General features: G+C 42.6%; 1 protein-coding gene across 1 annotated transcript in view; it reads left to right on the top strand.

Annotated features, from left to right (window-relative positions):
- Positions 1-23,665, top strand: part of LOC139266579 (CUB and sushi domain-containing protein 1-like) — a 3,131,815-nt gene that overhangs the window by 2,675,447 nt on the left and 432,703 nt on the right. Inside the window, exons 35-37 of the mRNA XM_070884173.1 lie at positions 5,692-5,816; positions 6,377-6,473; positions 8,457-8,561. Coding sequence (XP_070740274.1) covers positions 5,692-5,816; positions 6,377-6,473; positions 8,457-8,561 — 327 coding nt within the window. The remainder of the gene's footprint in view (positions 1-5,691; positions 5,817-6,376; positions 6,474-8,456; positions 8,562-23,665) is intronic.

Below are 23,665 nucleotides of genomic sequence, written 5' to 3'. Positions count from 1 at the left end.
TTTTGCACAGAAAGGCTAGCCCATGGAAAAAGCTGATAAAGTGAGGCAGTATCTGGGGCTATTTCCAAGTCAGTAAAGATAGGATCAGCACAAGGGGTTGCAGAATAATTAAGATATCTATCTATTCATTTGGGCTTTGGCATCTGGGCGAGAAATTTGGTGCATTTGCGCCTCCCGTTAGTACCCCCAACTTAACTTGGTTTTCCCGCTGCTGATCTGTTTTTTTTCGTGGGGCCCTGACCATGATCGCATAGCCCGACACTCTGCTTGAGTACCGGGCTGATCGCGCGGCATCCCTGGTCCATGATCACTTTTTCATTTGCAGCATCAGCAAATGAAGGAAGTGGAGTGCTTGATTTAGTGCTCCTCTTCCTTTTGGGGGCGGTAACGCGAATTTTTGGAATGGGGCAAGACTTCAGCACCTGGCGCCATGTCTCACGCCTCCCAACTGTTAGTGCACCCAAACGGGATGATACTGAATTTCAGTCCCATTTTCATTGTGGGTGTTAGGGTCCAGTGATTGGAGGACATTACATAAATATTGATTGTTTTTTTATTTTGGCAAGAATGATTTCCTATTGTTATGTGCCACATTGACATCCATTCCTTACTACCTTGCTAAAGTGACAGTGCATGCACACATCCACTGTAGCCAGCAGGCCCCTCTTCAAAGCTCCTCAGCCTATTATGTAGGGAAGCATCTATTCCCAACTGTATTTCTCTGCTTTCCAAATTCTCATCTACTTTGCTATTAAACTGCAGCTGATAGTATAAAATCAAAGCATGAATTATGTCAGCACGTCCTGGTCCAACTACTCACCCTCCTCTAACCTTCCTTCATGTAACGTGTCAGCTGTGGCTCAATTGATAGCACTCTCGCCTCTGAGTCAGAAGGTTGTAGATTCAAATCCCACTCCAGGAACTTGAGTGCAAAAATCTAGGCTGCCATTCCAGTGCAGTGCTGAGGGAGTGCTGCACTGTCAGAGGTGCTGACTTTTGCATAGGAACAGGAGTAGGCCATATGGCCCCTCGAGCCTGCTCTGCTATTCAATAAAATCATGACTGATCTGATCATGGACTCAGCTCCACCTCCCTGCCCGCTCCCCATAACCCCTGATCCCTTTATCATTTAAAAAACTGTCTATTTCTGTCTTAAATTTAGTCAATGTGCCAGCTCCCACAGCTTTCTGAGGCAGTGAATTCCACAAATTTACAACCCTCTGAGAAAATAAATTTCTCCTCATCTCAGTTTTAAATGGGCAGCCCCTTATTCTAAGATCAGGCCCTCTAGTTCTAGTTTCCCCTATCAGTGGAAACATCCTCTCTGCATCCACCTTGTCAAGCCCCCTCATAATCTTATTCGTTTCGATAAGATCACCTCTCATTCTTCTGAATTCCAATGAGTAGAGGCCCAATCTACTCAACCTTTCCTCATAAGTCAACACCCTCATCTCTGGAATCAACCTAGTGCACCTTCTCTGAACTGCCTCCAAAACAAGTATATCCTTTCGTTAATATGGAAATCAAAACTGCGCGCAGTATTCCAGGTGTGGCCTCACCAATACCCTATATAGCTGTAGCAAGACTTCCCTGCTTTTATACTCCATCCCCTTTGCAATAAAGGCCAAGAGTTCATTGGCTTTCCTGATCACTTGCTGTACCTGCATACTATCCTTTTGTGTTTCATGCACAAGTACCCCCAGGTCCCGCTGTACTGCAGCACTTTGCAATCTTTTTCCATCTAAATAATAACTTGCTCTTTGATTTTTTCTGCCAAAGAGCATGACCTCACACTTTCCAACATTATACTCCATCTGCCAAATTTTTCCACTCACTTAGCCTGTCTATGTCCTTTTAGAGATTTTTTGTGTCCTCCTCACACATTGCTTTTCCTCCCATCTTTGTATCATCAGCAAACTTGGCTACTTTACACTCAGTCCCTTCTTCCAAGTTGTTAATATAGATTGTAAATAGTTGGGGTTCCAGCACTGATCCCTGTGGCACCCCACTAGTTACTGGTTGCCAACCAGAGAATGAACCATTTATCCTGAATCTCCATTTTCTGTTAGTTAGCTAATCCTCAATCCATGCTAATATATTACCCCAACTTTTATCTTGTGCAGTTACCTTTTATGTGGCATCTTGTCAAATGCCTTCTGGAAGTCCAAATATACCACATCCACTGATTCCCCTTTATCCACACTGTTCGTAACATCCTCAAAGAATTCCAGCAAATTTGTCAAACATGACTTCCCCTTCATAAATCCATGCTGACTCTGCCTGACTGAATTTTGCTTTTCCAAATGTCCTGCTACTGCTTCTTTAATAATGGACTCCAACATTTTCCCAACCAAGATGTTAGGCTAACTGGTCTATAGTTTACTGCTTTTTGTATGCCTTCTTTTTTAAATAGAGGCATCACATTTGCAGTTTTGCAATCTGCTGGGACCTCCCCAGAATCCAGGGAATTTTGGTAAATTACAACCATGAGATGTTAAACCGAGGCCCCGTCTGCACTCTCAGGTGGATATAAAAGATCCCATGGCAGTATTTCAAAGAATAGCAAGGAAGTTCGCTCGGTTTCCTGGCCAACATCTATCCTTCAATCAATATGACAAAAACAGATTATCTGGTCATTATCACATTGCTGTTTGTGAGAGATTGCTGTGTGCAAATTGGCTGCTGCATTTCCTACATTACAACACTGACTACACTCCAAAAGTACTTCATTGGCTATAAAGTGCCCTGGGTCATCTGGTGGTTGTGAAAAGCGCTATATAAATGCAAGTCTTTCTTTTTCTTTAAAAAATACGCTTGTTCCCAACTGACCATGTGCAATGCCACAGGAGATCAACTTATATTATTACAATTAATAATACTTTTATAATACAGTAAGGATTATAGATTCCATGGATAAAATATGTCCAAAAATTGTAATATACATTGTGGTAATAAACTGGATAATGCAATTACATCATTGGGTCACTGATTATACTTTGTTGATGGTAGTTGATTAAAAGCCAATAAAAAGAGCCAGATTTTGTTGTCCCAGGTCATCTAATACTTCAGCCCCCCCAAAAAATGTGCCCATAAAGTTGCTGAAAGTGCGAGCTGATAACGGTGCTGAGAGGGAAGTCTGGTATCTGGGACCCGAGTGAACAGGGCAACCAATAGTGTATCTTCTTAACCAATCAGATTGAAGGACGGTGAATTAGAGTGGGTGAATTCAATGTCAAATCAAGTACAGAAAGAGAAATAAAGAGAGGGAACAAAAGATAGGATTAAAAGAGAGAGACAAAAGAGACAGAAAGGAGAAATAAAAAATAGATTTAAAATTTGACATTTTTAAAATTTCCCCCAAAAATTTTGAAACCTGAAGGAATGAGACTGCACACATGTAATAGTTAATCTTCAATATCAGAGAAGCTGACTGGCGGTAATGAACAATTATCACTTCGTTAAAAGTAATTTCTAGCCCATATATCTGCAGTAGGTTAGCTTTGTAACTGCTGCACAAATACAGCAACTTCGTGACATTTAATGCATGTCAATGGTGAAGCAGACAGTGAAATGCCATTCTCACCAAGCTAATGGCGGAGCGGCACAGCTTTTTTCTATTGGCATTTATCCGTGCATCTGCTCCCCGCCTGAAGTTGCTGTAGCATTTATGCATAAATAACAGCTAGCACCATTTGTCTCACCGTTATTTTGACAGCAAATTCTTGCTGCAACAGATGTGATCTGATGTGTGTGGAAAGGAAATCAGAACATCTGGTGTGTGGAGCCCATTTGATCCAGCTGCACATACTGATATTTGGCACAAGGCTATGAGCTCAGTGGGTAGGGATTAAAGGAGGTTGACGAAGGAAACCAGTCTTGCTCAGGTAGAATACAAGAAGTGATTGATAGTACCGACGTGACCATCCAGAGCTGTGTTCATTGAGCCCGAGCAGAGGGCATACCGCAGTGAGCTGATAACGGAGTAAGATGGGAACACCTTGATCCGACCACCCATTAACCAAGGGAATACAAATCACATTTGTGCCTAAAACTGATGTCGTACTCCAGATGTGGGGGACCAAGACTCTGTACAACTGAAGCATAACTTGCTCCACTTTATTATTCCAGCCCCTTGGAGATAAAGGTTAATATTCCGTTAGCTTTTTTGAATGCTTTTTATGACTTTTAATTTCTTTTTATATCTTTTAATTTTTTGCGTACAAGGACATCTAAATCACATTGCTCCTCCACAGTCTCTCACCATGTAGAAAATATTTGTTTTCCTGAGATCCAAAGTAGATGATCTGACACTTCCCCTCATTGAACTCAATCTGCCATAGTTTTGCGCACTCACTCAGTTTAACGCAATCAAATCGTAAGGGAAACCGTACAAATTCAGTCTCACATGATCAAACAGTGTATGTTTCAATTTTTCTCCTGGTTCTAAAAATAAGATCAAAATGTATATTTGACTCGGATGATTCTTGGAGGTCAAATTGGGGAAATTGGGAACTATTGTCATGTTGAATACTGTTGCAGGGACAAGTCTGGGGGACTGTGTGTAAAACAAATGAATAAGTAAACGAGCTTCAGGCAAAACCAGAGATAAGACAATAAGAATGAAAACCTGCAAATGCTGCAAACTTGAAACAAAACCAGAAAAAGCTGCAAATGTTCAGCAACCCAGTCAGTATCTGTAAAAGGAAAAGACAGGATATGGTAACATCAACCATCTTGTTTCTTTATATAGACGCTGGCTGATCCTCTGTGGTTTTCCAACACCATCTGTTTAGATTAGAAGGTTTTTGAGCAGCAGATGTGAAACAGATTCTGAGCAAAACCATAATAAGAACAGACATACATGAACTAATATTGTACAGAACACAATGATCCCTGTGCAACTGGACCATGAGAATATCATTTGTGGAACGCAGTGGGTTGGCACTCAGTAGTGTGGATTATATATCTTTGAGTTTTGCTCAATTACAGTGAGAGGTTGGCTGGACAATTCTTGCACCATTTAACCTGTGACTGTTCAGAGACTGTCTCAATTTTACCCAGTTTGATGGGTAAATTTTATTGGGTCTGTATCTTCTCTAGTTCAGTACTTTCTTCTGTTCCCATTTAGAAGAGACATTGGGACAAATTTTGCTCCCTCCTCTTGGTGGGGTAGAGCACATTCGCAATTGGCTAGATCAGAGTGCAGTTGAACTGAGGCCTGGTCTTCATCTGGGTGGGGAAAATGCCCCCTTGGATGAAGCAGGCACACTCATTTTTTAATGGGCCCCACCATGCCATATTCAAATGACAATTGATCCACGAGAGATTAATAGCCATTTTGAATTTTGGGACCCAACAGCAAGACGGTGTTACAAAAGAAAATCTTCAGCCAAACTGTGTTCCCATTGACAACCAAGGTGCTGCTCCAACATCCCCCTTTGGACCACAGGGCTGGGTGCCCCAGTAGTGCTGGAACTGGTGTGGGTGCCCTCCCCCACACCATACCTTCTATTTACAGGCCCTATGTTTTTGGAACATGGTCACAGTCTGTGGGTGGGTAGATGTCCTTCTCCATCGCACTTCTGGTAGTGCAATGGGCAACTCAGCTGTTTAAGATGCAAACGGCTACACATTGGTTCATCGGCAGCGAGATGCAGTGGCGTCATGTTAAGAGGTCTTTTTCTCTTCTAGTACCTTGTCATGGAAATCTGACGGAACGCAGAGGCACCATCCTGTCCCCAGGCTACCCAGAGCCGTATGGTAACAGCTTGAACTGTGTGTGGAAAATCACGGTAACCGAGGGAGCAGGTATACAGGCAAGTTGTTTGTCTGCAGAAAGAACACTTTTTGCCTTAAGTTCATGTGATTCTATTGACTTGCTGGCATATATGTGAGACTAATTTGACACTTCATACAGATAGCCTGGTGATATCATTTCTTTGTTCGTATTAGCTTTATATCTGTTGATTTTATAATGATTACAGAAGTAAACTGAAGGAAGAGAATTTGGGTCCGAATTATACAGAAATAACACTTTGTAGAATCTTTTGTATGGGAGTGTGATTGTTGATATAAATGGGACTAGGATAACAGCAGTACTGGGTAACATTACAACAACAGTAATATTAGCTAATCATGGTATACAATGTACTTCTAAACTTTGGGCAGTCAGTAACTAAACAGATTTCACACTGACTAAGAAGAAAGTTCTACCAAGTGTTATGACTAACGTAGTAGTTTGATGTGCAATATTTAAGAGTGTTTATAATTTGTGCACTTATATGTAGTTTGTGTATCAGATCTCACTGTAGTGAGCTGATCAAGCTGTGCAGAAGTTTGAATTTTACTGCGATTAAATACTGATTTTGTTGAATAGATTCAAGTGATAAGCTTTGCCACGGAGCATAACTGGGATTCCTTAGAAATATATGATGGGGGAGATGCAACTGCACCAATACTTGGAAGCTTCTCAGGTAAGAATATAGTACCAAATATCCTGTGGTTGTTTTTAATCAAAAGAAATAGCAACTGTTATAATGTTAATATTCATATCTATAGACCAAATGCAACAGGAGCATTTTATGCAGCCTTGGTGAAAATCTTTTCCAGGAGCTTCATTTTATTCAGTTGCCCATTTAATCAGGGGTAATTTGCCAAGGCCCTGCTCCAGGTGCAGAGCTTCAGTGGACGGGAGCACAGGTCTCAGAATCAGTGCTGTCGTATTGAAGCCCTATCAGCACTTTGTGTTCCCATCTCTCAGTGTGAACAGGGCCTCCCACAATGACATCAGTTTAATATGCCAGATAAGCCAAATGAAAAGAGTGGCAGTGGCCGAGCCTGGGTTTTGGAGCCTGGGGTGGCACTCTTGCTCCTCCCAGGTCCACATAAATGAAGAAGAAGAACTCACCTCCAGGACCCTCTTCAGTGAGACTGCCACCTGATACTGGCTGGAGCTTGCACAGCCCAAACTCTGCCCAGCTCAGTCCAAATATGGCAATCAGCATCCTATGTGCGTCATACAATCAACGTTCCTCTTATGTTGCATGGAACCCGTACAGCCGGCTTTTCATTGTAAAGACTGTGCATGCGCGGTATTTTAAATGGACCCTTAAAGGGGCTGCGTGGTGACTAAAAAATGAGAGGGAACAGTGCATACAACCCCAATTACCATTTTAAATGGGCCTATCACCTGATTCAGGGGGATAATCTGACCGCTCAGCAGTAAATGCGGGGGCACATTGCTGTGCCCACACTGATGGTGGTAACAGGGCAGTAGGTCATTGCCCACCATTTTCGGGGTGCTACCACCCTGTTTCTGCAGAGTGGCAGGTCTGAAAACTCAGCACCGAGTCTCCAATTTTGTGTTACTTTGCTGTGTTACACCCCTGCTGTAATAAATTGTAAAATAATTGATCATTTGGGGTATTTGCAACAGACAATCCTTATTTATCCAAAGCCCTGGATGACATCATCTTTTGATTTTATATTTTATGATTGAAACTTTTGTAATTTGCTTCATCACTTATCACTGAGGGGTGGGGGAAGGTAACAGTAGCAAGCAGTGCTTTCAGCGTAACATCTGTCCGCCTCAACCCATGCACAGCAACGTCCATAAATACAGACAGCATTTCCCATTTATCCGCCTCTGGTGTGAAGCTGGCATTCACGGACAGAGGGCATGAGCCACTAAAGTCACCAACGGTGATCGTCAGGGAGCATATCAAATGAAATAGGAATTCATTTTCATCTCTGTAAAGAGTACAGGAACTAAATTCAATGTATAAATGGTTTATTGTCACTTAGTAGTGAACATAGAAAAGTTACAGCGTTAACACGTGCAGCACTACACCAATGGGAAGTTCAAAGTTTCTACTGGGCCTACAGCCTGGATAACACTTTCACTGAAGCAAATGTGAATTCCTGCCAATAACAAACATGGCTCTGCACAGTTTATGTACCACATCTTAGCAAGCTGCTATTGAAATAATATTTTTATTGTATGCATGCAGCAAGATTTCATATTCTATCTTTTATGCACTTGCCAGCACTTAGCACTTCCAATCAGGACAGAAAAAAAGTTGCCTTAATAGAGGCTACGATTGTGGTTTCTGCTCTGCTCAGTCTCTATCCCTTCTGAAGAGAGTTTACAATAGTGAAATGGAGGTGAACTAGAGGACAAGGATCCAATACTGATCACTTCTGTTTGTCTCTTTCCAAATGTTTTCCCTATCTGCTACTCAGCCTGGTAAAAGTAAACAGTCTTCGCTGTTACAGGTAACTTGGTTGCTGAAAAGAGATAAGGAATATCAACAGTTGAATAACTCGCTCAATTGTGAATGTAGTTAGTCTGAATCATATTACAGATGCAGCTCTGTTTACTGAAGGGGTCAAATTTGGATCTAATTTTTTGGTAACACAGTTGGATTGAAAGAAGGACATTTTTATTTTATTTTTAGGTACCATGGTCCCTGCATTGTTGAACAGCACATCCAATCAGCTCTATCTGCATTTTCATTCTGACATCAGTGTGGCAGGAGCTGGCTATCACTTGGAATACAAAAGTAAGCACAACATTTATGCTGACATGTACCAATTAATCCAGTATTTGGCTATGTGACTTACAGGGGCATCATCACCAGTTTTAAAACAGTTACATTTTAATTGTGTGCAGGCCATGGTACATTTTGACTTCTCTTATATTCTAATACTTCTTATTTTGCATCATGTCTTTGAACTTCTTTTCATATTGCAAATTTATACTTCTTGCATTATTGCCAGATATATTCATTTTTGGAGGGCCATTAGCAAAATTTTAATCTAAGGAGCTTGTCGAAGACTTGGCAGCACAACGGGGGGCTTCCATTCACCTCCAGGACCACAGTTTGTATCCAATCCTGAGTCCTGAAATTCTTCCCTGTCAAGTGGTAAAATCCCAACATGATATGACTTTGAGTAGTCTCAACCCAGTTCCTAATAAGAATGAGTTCACAGCACAATACAGTCAAAAAATTGGATACAAATCGACATGAAATTGTCAATGTTCACAGTCTTGTTACAGATGAGTGGTGTGGGAAATGGAAATTCAAACAAGTGCATTGTACCTCTCAGGTAAGGATTAAGCAGCATTGGGGGGAAGAACTGGTCTAATCATTGGCTTCAAATTTTCATGGGGCCTGGGGCACAATATCGGGGTGCGGGCGGGAAATCAGGTAGGGCCCATAACTGCTGAGTCTCCAGCCAGAGGAGTGGCTGGACAGGGGGTTGGGGGTTTGCAGCAGAGGAAGTTCCGTCCACCCTGTGGAAGACTGTGATGTCAGATGGAGGTGGGGCCGGTGGGGTGGATTGCTATGAAATTATTCCCATGGTCCTCGCAATTAACTCCCAGCAATCCGGACACTGGAAAGATAACAACAACAATAACTGGTATTTATATAGCACCTTTAACATAGTGAAATGCCCCAAGGCACTCCACAGGAGTACTATGAGGTTAAAAATTTGACATCGAGCCGCACAAGTAGAAATTAGCGCAGGTGACCAAAAGCTTGATCAAAGAAGTAGGTTTTAAGGAGCCTCTTGAAGGAGGAAAGAGAGGTAGAGAGGTGGAGATGTTTAGGCAGGGAGTTCTAGAGCTTGGGGCCCAGGCAACAGAAGGCACGGTCAGCAGTGGTTGAGCGATTATAATCAGGGATGCTCAAGAGGGCAGCATTAGAGGAGTGCAGATATCTGGTGGGGATTGTGGGGCTGGAGGAGATTACAGAGATAGGGAGGGGCGGGGCCATGAAGTGACTTGAAAATAAGGATGAGAATTTTGAATTGAGGCTTTGCTTAACCGGAAGCCAGTGTAGGTCAGTGAGCACAGGGGTGATGGATGAGTGGGACTTGGTGCAAGTTAGGACACAAAAGTACTAATTAGCTATAAAGTGCTTTGGGACATCAGGATGTCATGAAAGGCACCATATCAACAACAACAACAGCTTGTATTTATACAGCGCCTTTAACGGCACAAGGCGCTTCACAGGAGTATTATGAGATTAAACAATTTGACATCGAGCCGCATAAGGAGAAATTAGGGCAGGTATGCTTGGTCAAAGAAGTATGTTTTAAGGAGCGTCTTGAAGAAGGAATGAGAGGTGGAGATGTTTCGGCAGGAAGTTCCAGAGCTTGGGGCCTAGGCAACAGAAGGCATGGCCACCAATGGTTGAGTGATTATAATCGGGGATGCTCAAGAGTGCAGAATTGACAGCGTTCAGATCCATGGTGGGCTGCAAGTGGAGCCCACCAGGCAGTCAAGCCTGGGTGTTGACCCGGAACACACCCCACCCCCACCCCTAAATGTTTGCAGCCTGGATCAATAGAAACATAGCTATGATTTTTTTTTTAATCTCCCAGTCTCACTAGCTTCCCCCTGTCATGGTTTGCAAGCACCACATCTTCCATTCAGCTGCTCTCCCCAGCCCAAGGGAAAAATAATTCGTTCCACCGCCCTGACATCTGTAAATCTGGTGCACAGAAAGTGTCACTAAGTAAAATGAAAAGCAAATAAATAACTGTCCTATATTTTTAATTGTGGCGAAGTGCGAGAGTATATTATTTAATGAAAATGAACAGGTTCCTTGAATACAATCAGCATAATTTGTCTGATTGCATCTTGCCATTGAGTTCTGTAGCTATTAAACTAGCTAACATTGAAGTAAGTTATTCATAGCAACTTAAGTTCCCAGTGGAGCCCATTAGTACACAATTTAGTTTGGTTTCATTAGAATAAATTTGTTATAATGACAGCAAGTAAGTATGTAATAACGGCTAGAAAGCTTGGTGTCATTATTCTCCTATTAAATACTGCATGAAACCCATATTTTTTTCAATAGCAATTATATGTTTAAATAATAAGTGAAGGTATTATATTTATCCTGCGATTGCTTGTTTATTTTCTGTGTGGTTGTCTTCGGTGACTGCTGAATATTTAAAATGTGTTGCCCATTATATTGGAGATGAGAGCAGTTTTAAGCAATATTTTAAATGCCACAATTATCTGACAGTGTGATATTTAATTTATCTTAAAGCTGCTGGTAGGTTGATGTAATCAATATGAAGTCATGTCAAAATTGCTATGTATGAATAACTGGTATGAATGAGGTGTACATTTTCTTGCGCATTTTAGGCTTTTAGTGAATTTTTGAACCTTACAAGATAATACCCCATTCTCTTTTGGAGAATCAAGATTATGAAGAGAATTGAACATGTTAATTGTTCAGTATGGTGAATACATGTTTAAAATCAACGCATTAGAATAAAAAGTATAACAGACATGTGAAAGCTTTATGAGGATCCGCTGGTAACACAGATTATCAGCAGCCGGCAGTACGAATCGCAGAATCAGGCACACAGTTGAGTGCTCCCAATTCACAGCAGCCTACATTTTTTTTTAATTTATTCATTCACGGAATGTGGGCGTTGCCGGCAAGGCCAGCATTTATTGCCCATCCCTAATTGCCCTTGAGAAGGTGGTGGTGAGCCGCTTTATACAGCTGAGTGGCTTGCTAGGCTATTTCAGAGGGCAGTTAAGAGCCAACCACACTGCTGTGGGTCTGGAGTCACATATACGCCAGATTGGGAAAGGACGACAGATTTCCTTCCCTAAAGGACATTACTGAACCATATGCTTTTTTTTACAACGGTAGTTTCATGGTCACCATTAATGATGCTAGTCTTTCATTCCAGATTTAATTAATTAACTGAATTTAAATTCCCCAGCTGCTATGGCAGGATTTGAACTCTTGTCTCCAGATCATTAATCCAGACCTTGGATTACTCATCCTGTAACTTAACCGCTATGCTACATAACCACTATGCTACCGTACCAGTACTAAAGAGAAAAGTTGCCGATTGGAGACTGTGCTGATAACCATCGCAAGTTTGGTTTCAGGTTCAAAAAATTATTTGATAATTCTCATGCTGATTCTTGGGGCTTTCTCACCACTTTCCCATCGACAGTGCTGCTCACCAATTGAAACCACACAGCACCATGTGGATGGCCAGGCCTGGCGATATGGCTTCTTAAAGGCTTCATTGCATTTTTTTTATTACAAAAGATTTTTGTTAGTTTTGCTTATAATATTACTTTATCTGCATTTTATTGCTACATTTTTTGTTATTGTTTTTAATCTTTTTTGCACTGCACAACTTTTATTTTGGGGCAAAAGCATCTGGGTTCCAAATGTTATTTTACTTGTGGAAACCATAATGGAGAATTTTTTTAGGGGTTTCAATGGAAAAAACAAATTACAGTTGGAAGAAGAAAACCAACTCTTGAAGGGACAAAGGCAAGTGCAAATGGACCTAATGCATTCTGTGAGCATCCCCCCTCATCCCAGGGTCCACATTGACTATACTTGCTTGATCACATAGCTGTGGCATTGCTTGCAGGCATGTGGCTCCAAAGGATTGACTTCTTTCAGTGGGTGTGCATTAAATTATTATGCCACTGGATCTTTCAAGCTAAACCCAGTGATGTATGCCTAATCATATTGTGGTCAGTCAGATGACCAAAAATGCATCAAACAAGCAATAGGCCAAGCTTAAAAGGAGCAAAATCATGCATCACCTTTCTTGTGGAAAGGAAGAGGCATCACGCAACAGCACATCAACTTTGCAGCTCTCAAAGGTGTTACACCCTGCAACCCTCAAACTCTTATAAACAGACTCTGTTTCATGCCTTCACGGGTTTCCATTTCCTTCACGTTTGCCGTGCTCCTCCTTCTCCTTCCAGCTTTGGTAATGTTTGAAGATTATTTTAAATTAGTTGTGAAGCCTATAAAGTGACACAATGTTTTCTCCCATATGCAGTGATTTGCCTTTAAGTGTACACATTTCCTTATATTTGAGCTGCTGGCTGCACATTGGACAGCCCCTATTAGGCTAGGACAAGGTTAATGCTGTGCTGGAAAGGTGCGCTAATTAGTTAGGTACAGTAACCTCAGTGCACCTTCGGCCTGACAACCATTCTCAGCACTCACATTTTCTTAATCTTGAAGAACTGTGTATTTTCTAATAGCCTGTTAAAACGAACAATGTAAATCAGCTCACGCTACAATTAAATGTGTTCTTGGAAAAAAGGACCTGAGGGATATGGTGGGTAGTTGGGGGTCTACCTATAAAAAAAAGGATTGGCTTGTTGGGGTCAAAGGTCTTTTCCTGTTCTTAAAAAAAATATATGTTCTTACTTCACACTTGCGTTTGCTTTTGTAACACTTTCAAGGATAAAATATTAATCTTAATCAGTTAGTTGTACCAGTTACTGTACATCTTTTGTTTTCCAAAGGATTAACATTTCAGCACAAATATTACTACAGATTATCCTCGCAGGCAAGTGGGTGGTATCGCGTTAATTTGCTGTACTTAATTATATTGTGATCTGTGTTCTAAATCCCATCAAAGCCAAGTTGAATTATAGTTAGTGTAAAGACTGACTTTTTTTTATGTTGAAAACTGAAATCTTCATTTGGCAACAAAGAACAGAGAAGTTTTAATATACCAGGGGACCGAGATTCAGGGTTCGTTACCACCGTTTTGCAGTGGCCATGCAGTGGAATCACGTTGCAGTCAATTGGCCGCCACAACCCAAATTCACCTCGTGGATTTTTCGGCCTGTCCCCACTTCCACCCTGACCACCGCAAGCGTGTCATCAAAGCACGCACCGCTGCTCTCCAGCACACTGCACCCCAAATTTACCTGAATAAATCTTTGGTCCACCCCACGGTGCTCCCGACAATTTTTTTTTGTCGGTGCACCTGGTTTCTTGCCTGTGAGGCATGGCTGCACGGCAGCCCTTCAAGGGGAGGGCGCACTGCCTCGGCCGTCATATTTTTACTTTTGCCGACCGACTTCCCAATCAGCCGGACAATTATGGCCCCGGGTTCGGCCAGGCCTCTCTTGGGTGCCACGCTGCTGGCCCAGCTGAAACCCTCCCTGGTGGCCCAGTGGCCGAACCAGCAGAATCGTCGATTCGCTCCCCTTTAAATAAGGGGAGAGACGTGGTGACGCACACACTCTGCCGCTGAGTGACAGTGGCGGGGACTCAGTCCCACCACAACTTCCGCCCCTCACCACCTCCGCGCTTACCACCGCACTTCCACCCCCATTATGACCGACATCCGGTCCGACGTGAAAAAAAGCTCAAAGTGCAAAAAATCGATTGGAAGACCGCCTCATCGCTCCAGGCGGTAAAAACAGGTAAAAAAATCGTAGATGCGCTAGCTTTCTGGCGTGCCTGAATTTCGGCCCCCAGGTCTTATAAACTTGTGCGTAATTCAGTTCTGAATTATTCAGAAGAGTTGTTCCACCAGGTTCCAGGCAGGGTGCTTTCTGCAAGGCACACTCCATCCCCTTTATTCTTCACTAAAAATAGTTTCCCAATGCTCATAATAATCAAGACTGCAGACAAAAATTCCATCTATGAAACAGCAGAGGGATTCAAGCACCCGAGAAAGTGCAGCATAGAACTACAAGGCCGATCTTAGTGTTGGAAGAAAAGTTGGAGAGACTTGGGATTTTTTTTACAAATCAGATCGGCATCTCCTGACTGGAACTGTTCATGTGACACTTGTGGTTGTTATTTGATTAAATACTGCGAATTACCTGCCCTAAACTATTTTATAACTTAAGTGTGTTTAGTTTAATGACATGCCAGAAATATGTTAGACACACATAAGAACATAAGAGCACAAGAACATAACAAATAGGAGCTGGAGTAGGCCATTCGGCCCCTCGAGCCTGCTCCACCATTCAATAAGATCATGGAAGATCTTCTACCTCAACACCACCTTCCCATATTATCCCCATTTCTCTTAATTCCCATAGTTCCCAAAAATCTATTGATCTCAGTCTTGAATATACTCAATGACTGAGCATCCACAGCTCTCTGAGGTAGAGAATTCCAAAGATTCACCACCTTCTAAATGAAGAAATTTCTCCTCATCTCAATCATAAATGGCCAAACCCTTATTCTGAGATTGTGACCCCATGTTCTGGATTTCCCAGCCAGGGGAAACATTTTCTCAGCATTAACCCTATCAAGCCACCTAAAGAATATCTTTGATATATTTCAATTAGATCACATCTCATTCTTCTGCTGCGAGATTTTAAAGAAAGACCAGGACGTTCCCCAAGTGTCCTAGCCAACATTTGCCTCTCAATTAGCACCACTAAAAACACATTCACAGTTATTCATCACATTGTTGTGTGTGAGATTTGGGCGTTTGCAATTTGACTTACATATTTACCTACACAACAACAAATGGAGGTGAGGTGTATATTATGCATATATTTGGCTTGGCAGTGGATTATAGTGAACATCACCAAACTGAAACATCCTGAAGTAATTATACTCCACCAATGCACCGAAGCCTGGAGGGAAATATTGAAACCCTGGATAATACATAGATAGAGACTAAGAAAGAGGATGCAAATTAAATATCATCTGCAGCTTACAGCTGACACATTTTTACTGATGAACTTAGGTGTGCATCTGTTTTCTTAAATGGCACATTTATATATACATATACTGTGTACTGCTTGACTAATGAAGCATTACTGATCTGGATCCCTGTCAGAAAGAGTAAAGCATAAAACACATTTTATAGGACAAATAGGTTCAAGCGCTACAATTATTTGTATCTTCATGTGGTAATGAATTACAATTTACTACAAATGTGGAGACAGAAATTAATTTGACTGTCACTTTGCACAATTACCGTTAGATTCCGAAAAACACTACTGTGGGATTGTATTAACTGTGGAGACAACAAAAAGATGACGACCACTGATTGATTATATGACTAAAATAACTGCCGTAACTCATTTGAATTGTGTTCCCCAAATAAAAACAATCAAACAAGATGAAAACAGCATCTGCAATCCAGCTTGCTTGACTGAGAATAATATGTTTGGAACACACAGCAATCTTGCTGCTGTTTCTCAGGCTGCATGTTGTCAGGGATGCCAGGGCTGGAAGCCAGGAAATCCTGATAACAAAAATCAAATATGCATCAGTCGGTCAGGCAGCATCTGTGGAGAGAAAAACAGAGTTAACGTTTCAGGTCGATGACCCTTCATCAGATTTCCAGCATTTTCTGTTTTTATTTCAGGTTCCAGCATCCACAGTATCTTGCTTTTGTAAATATACATCAGCGATGCTCCTCGCAGAACTTTCATAGAAACATAGGTGTAGAAAATAGGTGCAGGAGTAGGCCATTCGGCCCTTTGAGCCTGCACCCCCATTCAATGAGTTCATGGCTGAACATGCAACTTCAGTACCCCATTCCTGCTTTCTTGCCATACCCCTTGATCCCCCTAGTAGTAAGGACTACATCTAACTCCTTTTTGAATATATTTAGTGAATTGGCCTCAACAACCTTCAATTAAGCAAAGGACATTTTGGGGCAGATTTAGAACTTGCGGGTGTAAAACTGATGTTACAGATTGGCTGCCATTATCGCAATTGCCATCGTTCTATTTCCATTGAAATTAGTGGAAGTGAAAATCAGGATAGTTTCTGTAACAGGTGGCTGATCAGCAAAGCTAGTTTTTGTCCTGGGCAGTAAGTTGAAAACCAACTCCATTGAATCCATTAAGCTTCTAATATTAAAACTAGATTTTTAAATGTGCTCAGTTTCCTTTCATGGGGGAAGAAGGGCTTTGCGTAGCAATGTTTGAAATGCATTCAAAAAGAACATGTTTAGGATGTCACTAAACATAGCAACCGGAGTAGTTCTTCCTCCATCAATTGGCGACAAATGCCTCAATCGTGCTTCTCCATAGTCTCTCATCCCCAGTCTTCCTTTCATTGCCCATTGACTTGCATCTGATACTCTCCTTGTCACCCTTCTTGGATCCATTTCCCAAAGCATCTATACATTTTAATGCAACTTAGTGTGGCCTCATCGATGCTTTATGGACTATGAGGATTAGCAGTATTATAGTTAAGAATTCACATATATGGACAATTTAGCTAAAAAAACAATTTCCATAATATAGCACCTTCCACAATGCCAGAACGTCCCAAATCACTTCACAGCCAATGAAGTACTTTTGGAGTGTAGTCACTGTTGTAATGTCGGAAACGTAACAGCCAATTTGCGAAAAGCAAGGTTGTAGAAACAGCAATGTGATAATGACCAGATAATCTGGTTTAATGGTGTAGGTTGGGAGATAATTATTGGCCAGTAAGTGTGCTGTGTTGGTGCCAATGGGCTGATTTCTGTCATGTGTGCATTCTTAATTGCATGGCAATTACATGCAACATGATGAAATGTCATTGTTTCAAGTAGCACCACAAATATTGATGTCTTGTGCCTTATTTAATTATACAGCACTAATGCATAATCACATTTACTATTTCAGCAACAGTATCTATTCCTCTATAATTTCCAATGTTTATTGTCACTTGGTATTTAACTGTTTCATTATCAAATTACCATAGATCTCTTTGAGCCACTTTCCTCTTCTCAGCCATTCTGCTTTCCAATACAACTAGATGCAATCCACAAGCATTTTAAACATTCTATGTACAACATCTCCATCATCATGAATACATGTTATGAAAGGTTGTAAGTCCAGGATCAATCGGGGGGGAAGTGAGGAGAAGGGGTATAGAGGGTAGGAGATAATTCTACAGGTCTCACCTGCATTATTCCAATTTACTATCATTCATGTCAGGCTCATTACTTACCCAAATAATGATCCATCTGGGACACAATTTATTTTCATTTTAGTCATGCCTATTGTGAGTGCCTTGCAAAAAAAGAATTCTGAGAAATCCGTCACTTTATCTTCCTCGAGTAACTCTCATTAAGGAACCTGATCAAATGGCACTACAGAGCCAAGATATATAACATCTGCCACATTGCTATCATCCATCAGTTCTTTTACACCTTCAAAGAACTCCAATAAATTTGTTGGGCATGACCTGCCTTTTGCAAGCCTGCACTGGCTTGGATTTATTGCTGTTACTCTTGCTAGATGTGCTTGAATTGCTTCCTTTATACTGCCAATAACTTTTCTTATATCAATGGCAAACTAATAGACCCATAAAATCTAGGAACATGCTTGTGATCTTTTGCAAAGATTGAAATCATGTTAGCAAGTTCCCAGCCCTCTGCTGCCACCTCATAACCCATCAACTTTACAGAATTATTCCCACTTCTAATCTAATTTATCATAAGACCTTTTGATAATCATTATGAACATGCAAATATTTCCATTGTTAATTGTCCTTTCAATATTTTGTCACTAGTCCCTACTTTGGCCACACACGTTAGTAACTCTTTGGAAATACCAACAATATCTTCTATAATGGAAAGTGTTGGAAGACATGGTTAAACTCTTCTCTTATCCCACCTCTCTCATTTTTAAAAGAGCGTGGCCCAGAAATGTGGGTGTGCACTATCCCTGCACTTGAATGGTAAGGCCTGAGGCACCTCGAGTTTTGGCCCTTGGGCCTCACTTCCATGAAGCGGGCGAGCTGCAGAGAGCAAGTGGCAGATCGCCCATTGAAGCATTGCTGAAGATCAGCTCACTGCAATGCTAGCAGTGGCTGTCGGGTAAGTGAGGAAGGGACCAGCCATGAAGTGGGGGTGGTGGGGGGTGGGTGGGGTATGTAGTGTGATCGGTGGCTGAGATGTGTCTGCTAGCCAGGGGCTGGGGCGGATTACTAGCCAGTGAGAGCTATTATTAGCTGGGTGGGGGTCAACCAGTAGCCAGTGAGTGGCAGGGGGAAATCGAAGCATGGGTAGGGGGGTGAACAGTGCGCAGGGAGGAGCGGGAAGAGGAGCAATCGATGGCTGGGTCAGGGGGATCGGTGGCCGTTGCTGGGTGATTGGTGGTCAGGTTAGGAGGATCAGCAACTGGTGGGATGGGGGAGTGGCCTGCATTCTTCAACTGTAGGCTTGGGAGAAGCACTCCTGCTGCTCCTGGCCCCACATTCAGATAAGTATGGGAGCCTTCCTGGCGGATAGCGTCATGTTGTGCTGTGCGAGTTGAGCAGGAGTGAAGCGATGGGGCATTCGAAACTCAGGAACTGGTCCTGCAAGAAGCGCAAGATCCTAATTTAAGTAAATTATTTCCAGCTTTGAATGTTTTCGACGTGCGCTCCTGACACCAGCGCTTCCAGGCTGGCTGTATGCGTATGCTTCCTGCCCGCTATATTGGAGGCTTAGGCCGAAGTTCTAGGCCAGTATTGGTTCTTTCAGTTTAGCCTGCTGCATGCAGCTTCCACTGTTTTTCGCAGAAGTTTACTTGCTTCAAATGAAAGTAAAGGATCGCGTTTCATTCCCAGTTGCTTACTTAGCATAATTGCTCCTGTGTATTTCCAAATGCTGCTCCATTGGCCTTTTCTTAAATTGCTCGATATAATGTTTTGTTTTTGGCTGCGTCTATTTGTACTAACGGAAAGGCAGCTGTTTTTCTGTTTGGCTCTCCATTTTCAAATAACCTATTGCTGATTGTTCCCCTTGGAGGATAACCCACACCTTGAAGTTCCTCTGGAATGTGTAACTGGAACCGCCCAGCCCAAGTTCTGAGTGACTTTCCAATTTGTAATTCGATCCATTTTGACTTCAGAAGCTACAGAGGATAGATCTGCCCAAAAGCCACCAAGTTCCAACTGGAGTTCCTTACCCCAGCGCAAGACTTTACCCCACCCCATAGATGGGGTGGATTGTTAACAGGTTTATTTGTTATGAAGTGAATAGTGACGGTATCGTGACTTCTGGATTTCACCAGCTCAACGATGTCCCTTGTAACACATGCACCGAACTTGCACGTAACAGGGGGTTGGAAGAACGTGACCCGTCTTCTTTAAATTCCCTCTATCCCCTCCGATCCCACCCCCATCTGTGTGTCTCCCCCCCCCCGCCCTCCCCTCAAGCTCTCTCACTCCCGCCCCCCAGGCTCTCTCTCTCCCTCCCCAAGCTCTCTCTCTCTCCCCCCAGGCTCTCTCTCTCTCTCCCTCCCCAAGCTCTCTCTCTCTCCCCCCACCTCCCGCCCCCCCAGGCTATCTCTCTCTCTCTCTCCCACCCAAAGCTCTCTCTCCCTCCCCAAGCTCTCTCTCTCTCCCCCCAGGCTCTCTCTCTTCTATCCCCAAACTCTCGATCTCTCTCTCCAAGCTCTCTCTCTCCCCAAGCTCTCTCTCTCTCCCCCCAATCTCTCTCCCCTCAGGCTCTCTCTTTCTCTCTTTCTCTCTCTCTCTCTCTCTCTCTCTCTCTCTCCCCCCAAGCTCTCTGTCTCCCCTCAGGCTGCCCCCCCCCCCCCCCAAAGCTCTCTCTATGCTTCACGCTCTCCCCCGCCGCCACATTCTCCCCAGCACTACGGGAGGCTCGGGGCCTGCGGCCCGCTCAGGGCGGTGTGGGAGGCTCGGAGGATGCCAGTGGAGGCAACATGGCGTTGGACGCATGCGCAGAAAAGGGTTAATGGGAATTGTGCTGGGCGGGTAGGGCGGAGTTGGTGATATTTGTCCTAACTCTCGCTTCTGCACATGCATCAGGAGACGCAAGCGCAAAAGGGAGACTTAGTACAAATAGTTACTCTGTTTGTTTTTACCCTTGATGCTTAAGACTTCTGTGAATCTATTTAAAGGTTTACTATCATTTAACTATCAACAGTTCTGATGTTGTGCTACATATGTACTCATCTCATTCTGCCTTTTTTGTAAATTTGCATTTTTATCTTCAAGTTAGCCCCCAGGTTATTTATTTGCTTATCTTCTCGAGTTCTTCATTGTTTTACAATGCTCTCCTGAAATATGGACATTCATTTATTAGTCTTAAGCAAAAGCAAAATACTGCAGATGCTGGAAATCTGAAATACAGATAGAAAATCCTGGAAACACTTAGCAGGTCAGCCAGCAGCAACAACTTGTATTTATATTGTGCCCTTAACCTAGTAAAACGTCCCAATATGCATCACAGGAGTGTTATAAGACAAAAAAAATGGACACTGAGCCAGATAAAAAGAAATTATGGCAGATGACCAAAAACTTGGTCAAAGAGATAGGTTTTAAGGAATTAAGAGAGGTAGAGAGGCGGAGAGGTTTAGTGAGGGATTTCCAGAACTTAGGGCCCAGGCAGCTGAAGGCACGGCCAATGATTGTTGAGCAGCTTTAATCAGTGATGCTCAAGAGGGCAGAATTTGAGGAATGCAGATATCTTGGGGAGTTGTGGGGCTGGAGGAGATTACAGAGATAGGGAGGGGCGAGGCCCAGGAGGGATTTGTAAGCAAGAATGATAATTTTGAAATCGATGCGTTGCTTCACCGGTAGATCAGCGAGCACAGGGGTGATGGGCCAACGGGACTTGGTGCAAGTGTTTATACAGCACCTTTAACATTGTAAAATGTCCCAGCAATTTACTAATCGTTATGTCTGAAAGTCAAATGTATAATCATTATTACACTGCTCTCCACTGTCCAAATTTCCCACCATCTATGGCTTGAATTTACTCTATTATGTCAAAAAGATTCTGTTCCATGAACGATTATTTGAGCTGCACTGTAAGCTGTCATTTCATTTGGTTGTCTCCAAAGCAAAACTAATACTTTCCCACTCAACTTTTACTATTTCTTTTCAAACATTTTGTGGTATCTCTATCTTTGAACATTACAGTAGAATTTTGATTTTCTTTTCCAGGCAAGTATTTTTGTGTACAGGTTGAACTTCCCTTATCTGGGACTTCCTTATCCGGCACCACTCCTCGTCCGGCACCATTCCCAGCCACCAGGTGGCGCATGCGCAGAACTCTGACATGAAAAAATTGAACAAATTGAAGTCCTTCCTCGCTGCCGACTCCCGCAATCACTGGCCTGACCCCGCGATCCACCCCCCCTGCCCCCCGATGATCTCTCTTCCGGCCAACCAGCCCCGATATCCCCTTGCTCAGTACCTGTACCATCCAACGTAATGTGACCTCCCCTCGTCTGGCAAAATCCCTTGTTCAGAACGGGCCAGATCTCGAGGGTGCCGGATAAGAGAGCTTCAATCTGTATTAAAGGGATTCATCGATGGGTGCAAAAGAATGCTCGAAAAAATTATTTTAAAAAACTTTTGTTTCCTTTTACATTATGGTTTTTTGTTGAAGCAAATTAGACATGGTCCTGATCAGGTTAATGTAACCAATATATCCTTATTGTAACAGCAACAACATCAACTTACATTGATATAGCACCTTTAATATAGTAAAATGTCCCAGCCACATAAGGAGAAATTAGGACAGGTGAACAAAAACTTGATGAAAGAGGTAGGTTTTAAAGAGGGTCTTAAAGGAGGAGAGAGTGGTGGAGAGTTTCAGGGAGTGAATTCCACAGCTTAGGGCCCAGGCAGCTGAAGGCAAGGTCACCGATGGTTCAGCGTTGAAAATCGACGATGGGTGCGAAAGGCCCGAATTGGAGGAGCGCAGAGATCTTGGAGGGTTATAGGGCTAGAGGAGATTACAGAGATAGGGAGGGGCAAGGCCATGGAGGGATTTGAAAACAAAGATGAGAATTTTAAAATTGAGGCATTGCTGGACCGGGAGCCAAAGTAGGCCAGTGAGCACAGGGAAGATGGGTCAATGGGACTTGGTGCAAGTAAGGATATGGGCAGCTGAGTGCATTGGTTTAGTCGAGTCAAGAGATAGCAAAGGCATGGATGAGGGTTTCAGCAGCAGATGAGTTGGAATGGGGTGGAGACCTGTGATGTTACAGAAGCAGAAGTAGGTGGTCTTGGCCTTAGAGGGTATGGTTGGAAGGTCAGCTCAGGGTCAAATAGGACACCAAGGTTGCAAAAAGTCTGGCTCAGCCTCAGATGGTGTCCAGGGAGACAGGGGGAGTCAGTGGCTAGGGAATAGATTTCGTCAATGGCTTTGGTCTTTCCAATATTTAATTGGAGAAAATTGTTGCTCATCCAATACTGGATGTTGGACAAGCAGCATGACAAATCCGAGGCAGTGAAGGGATCAAGAGAGGTGGTGGTGATGTGGAGCTGGTGTCGCAGCATACATATGGAACCTGACTGTTTTCAGATGCTGTTGCCATGGAGCAGCATGTAATGAGAAATAGAGGTGGCCAAGAATAGATCCTTGGTGGACTCCAGGGGTAATAGTGACCTCTACAAACACAATATTAATAAAGTATTTTATTTCCGTTTTAAACTTTGACATTCATTCACATATTTCCCTTCAATGGTTCTTCAATGGGTAAAAGTTGGTCAAGGCTCCCATGTTCCTGTGTGCTCCAAAATATCTGTGTAGCTTTACCTTTTTACATTCAGTCCAAAACAGAACAGAAACATTGAAATTGTGGTGCGTTTTGCTAAATAATAAATAAAGACTGCCTGTTGGGTGTTTCTTAAGCAGTCATTTATTATTCCAAGTTAATTTACCTTTAAAGTGCCACATTAAATATCGTCAAGTTTAAAAGCCCACAACAAAGTATAGATTAAATGTTGCAAGTCCTTCCTTGCTCTGTTCCCTTCCACCTTCAAAAACCTCCACTCATCACTTCAACCACACTTTCAGTCACTTCTAGTACTCATCTCCAGACTTCTCCTTGGAACCCTTCCGTGAACCCTGGAGGTATTTGGCAGTATTAAAGGAGCTATATATGTACAAGTCGATGCTATTGTTGTTGTTGACTTTG

This window comes from Pristiophorus japonicus, chromosome 7 (assembly GCF_044704955.1).
Source record: "Pristiophorus japonicus isolate sPriJap1 chromosome 7, sPriJap1.hap1, whole genome shotgun sequence".
Taxonomy (NCBI): domain Eukaryota; kingdom Metazoa; phylum Chordata; class Chondrichthyes; family Pristiophoridae; genus Pristiophorus; species Pristiophorus japonicus.
The sequence above is the reverse complement of the archived record's forward strand: the minus strand, read 5'-3'. Positions and strand labels throughout refer to the sequence as shown.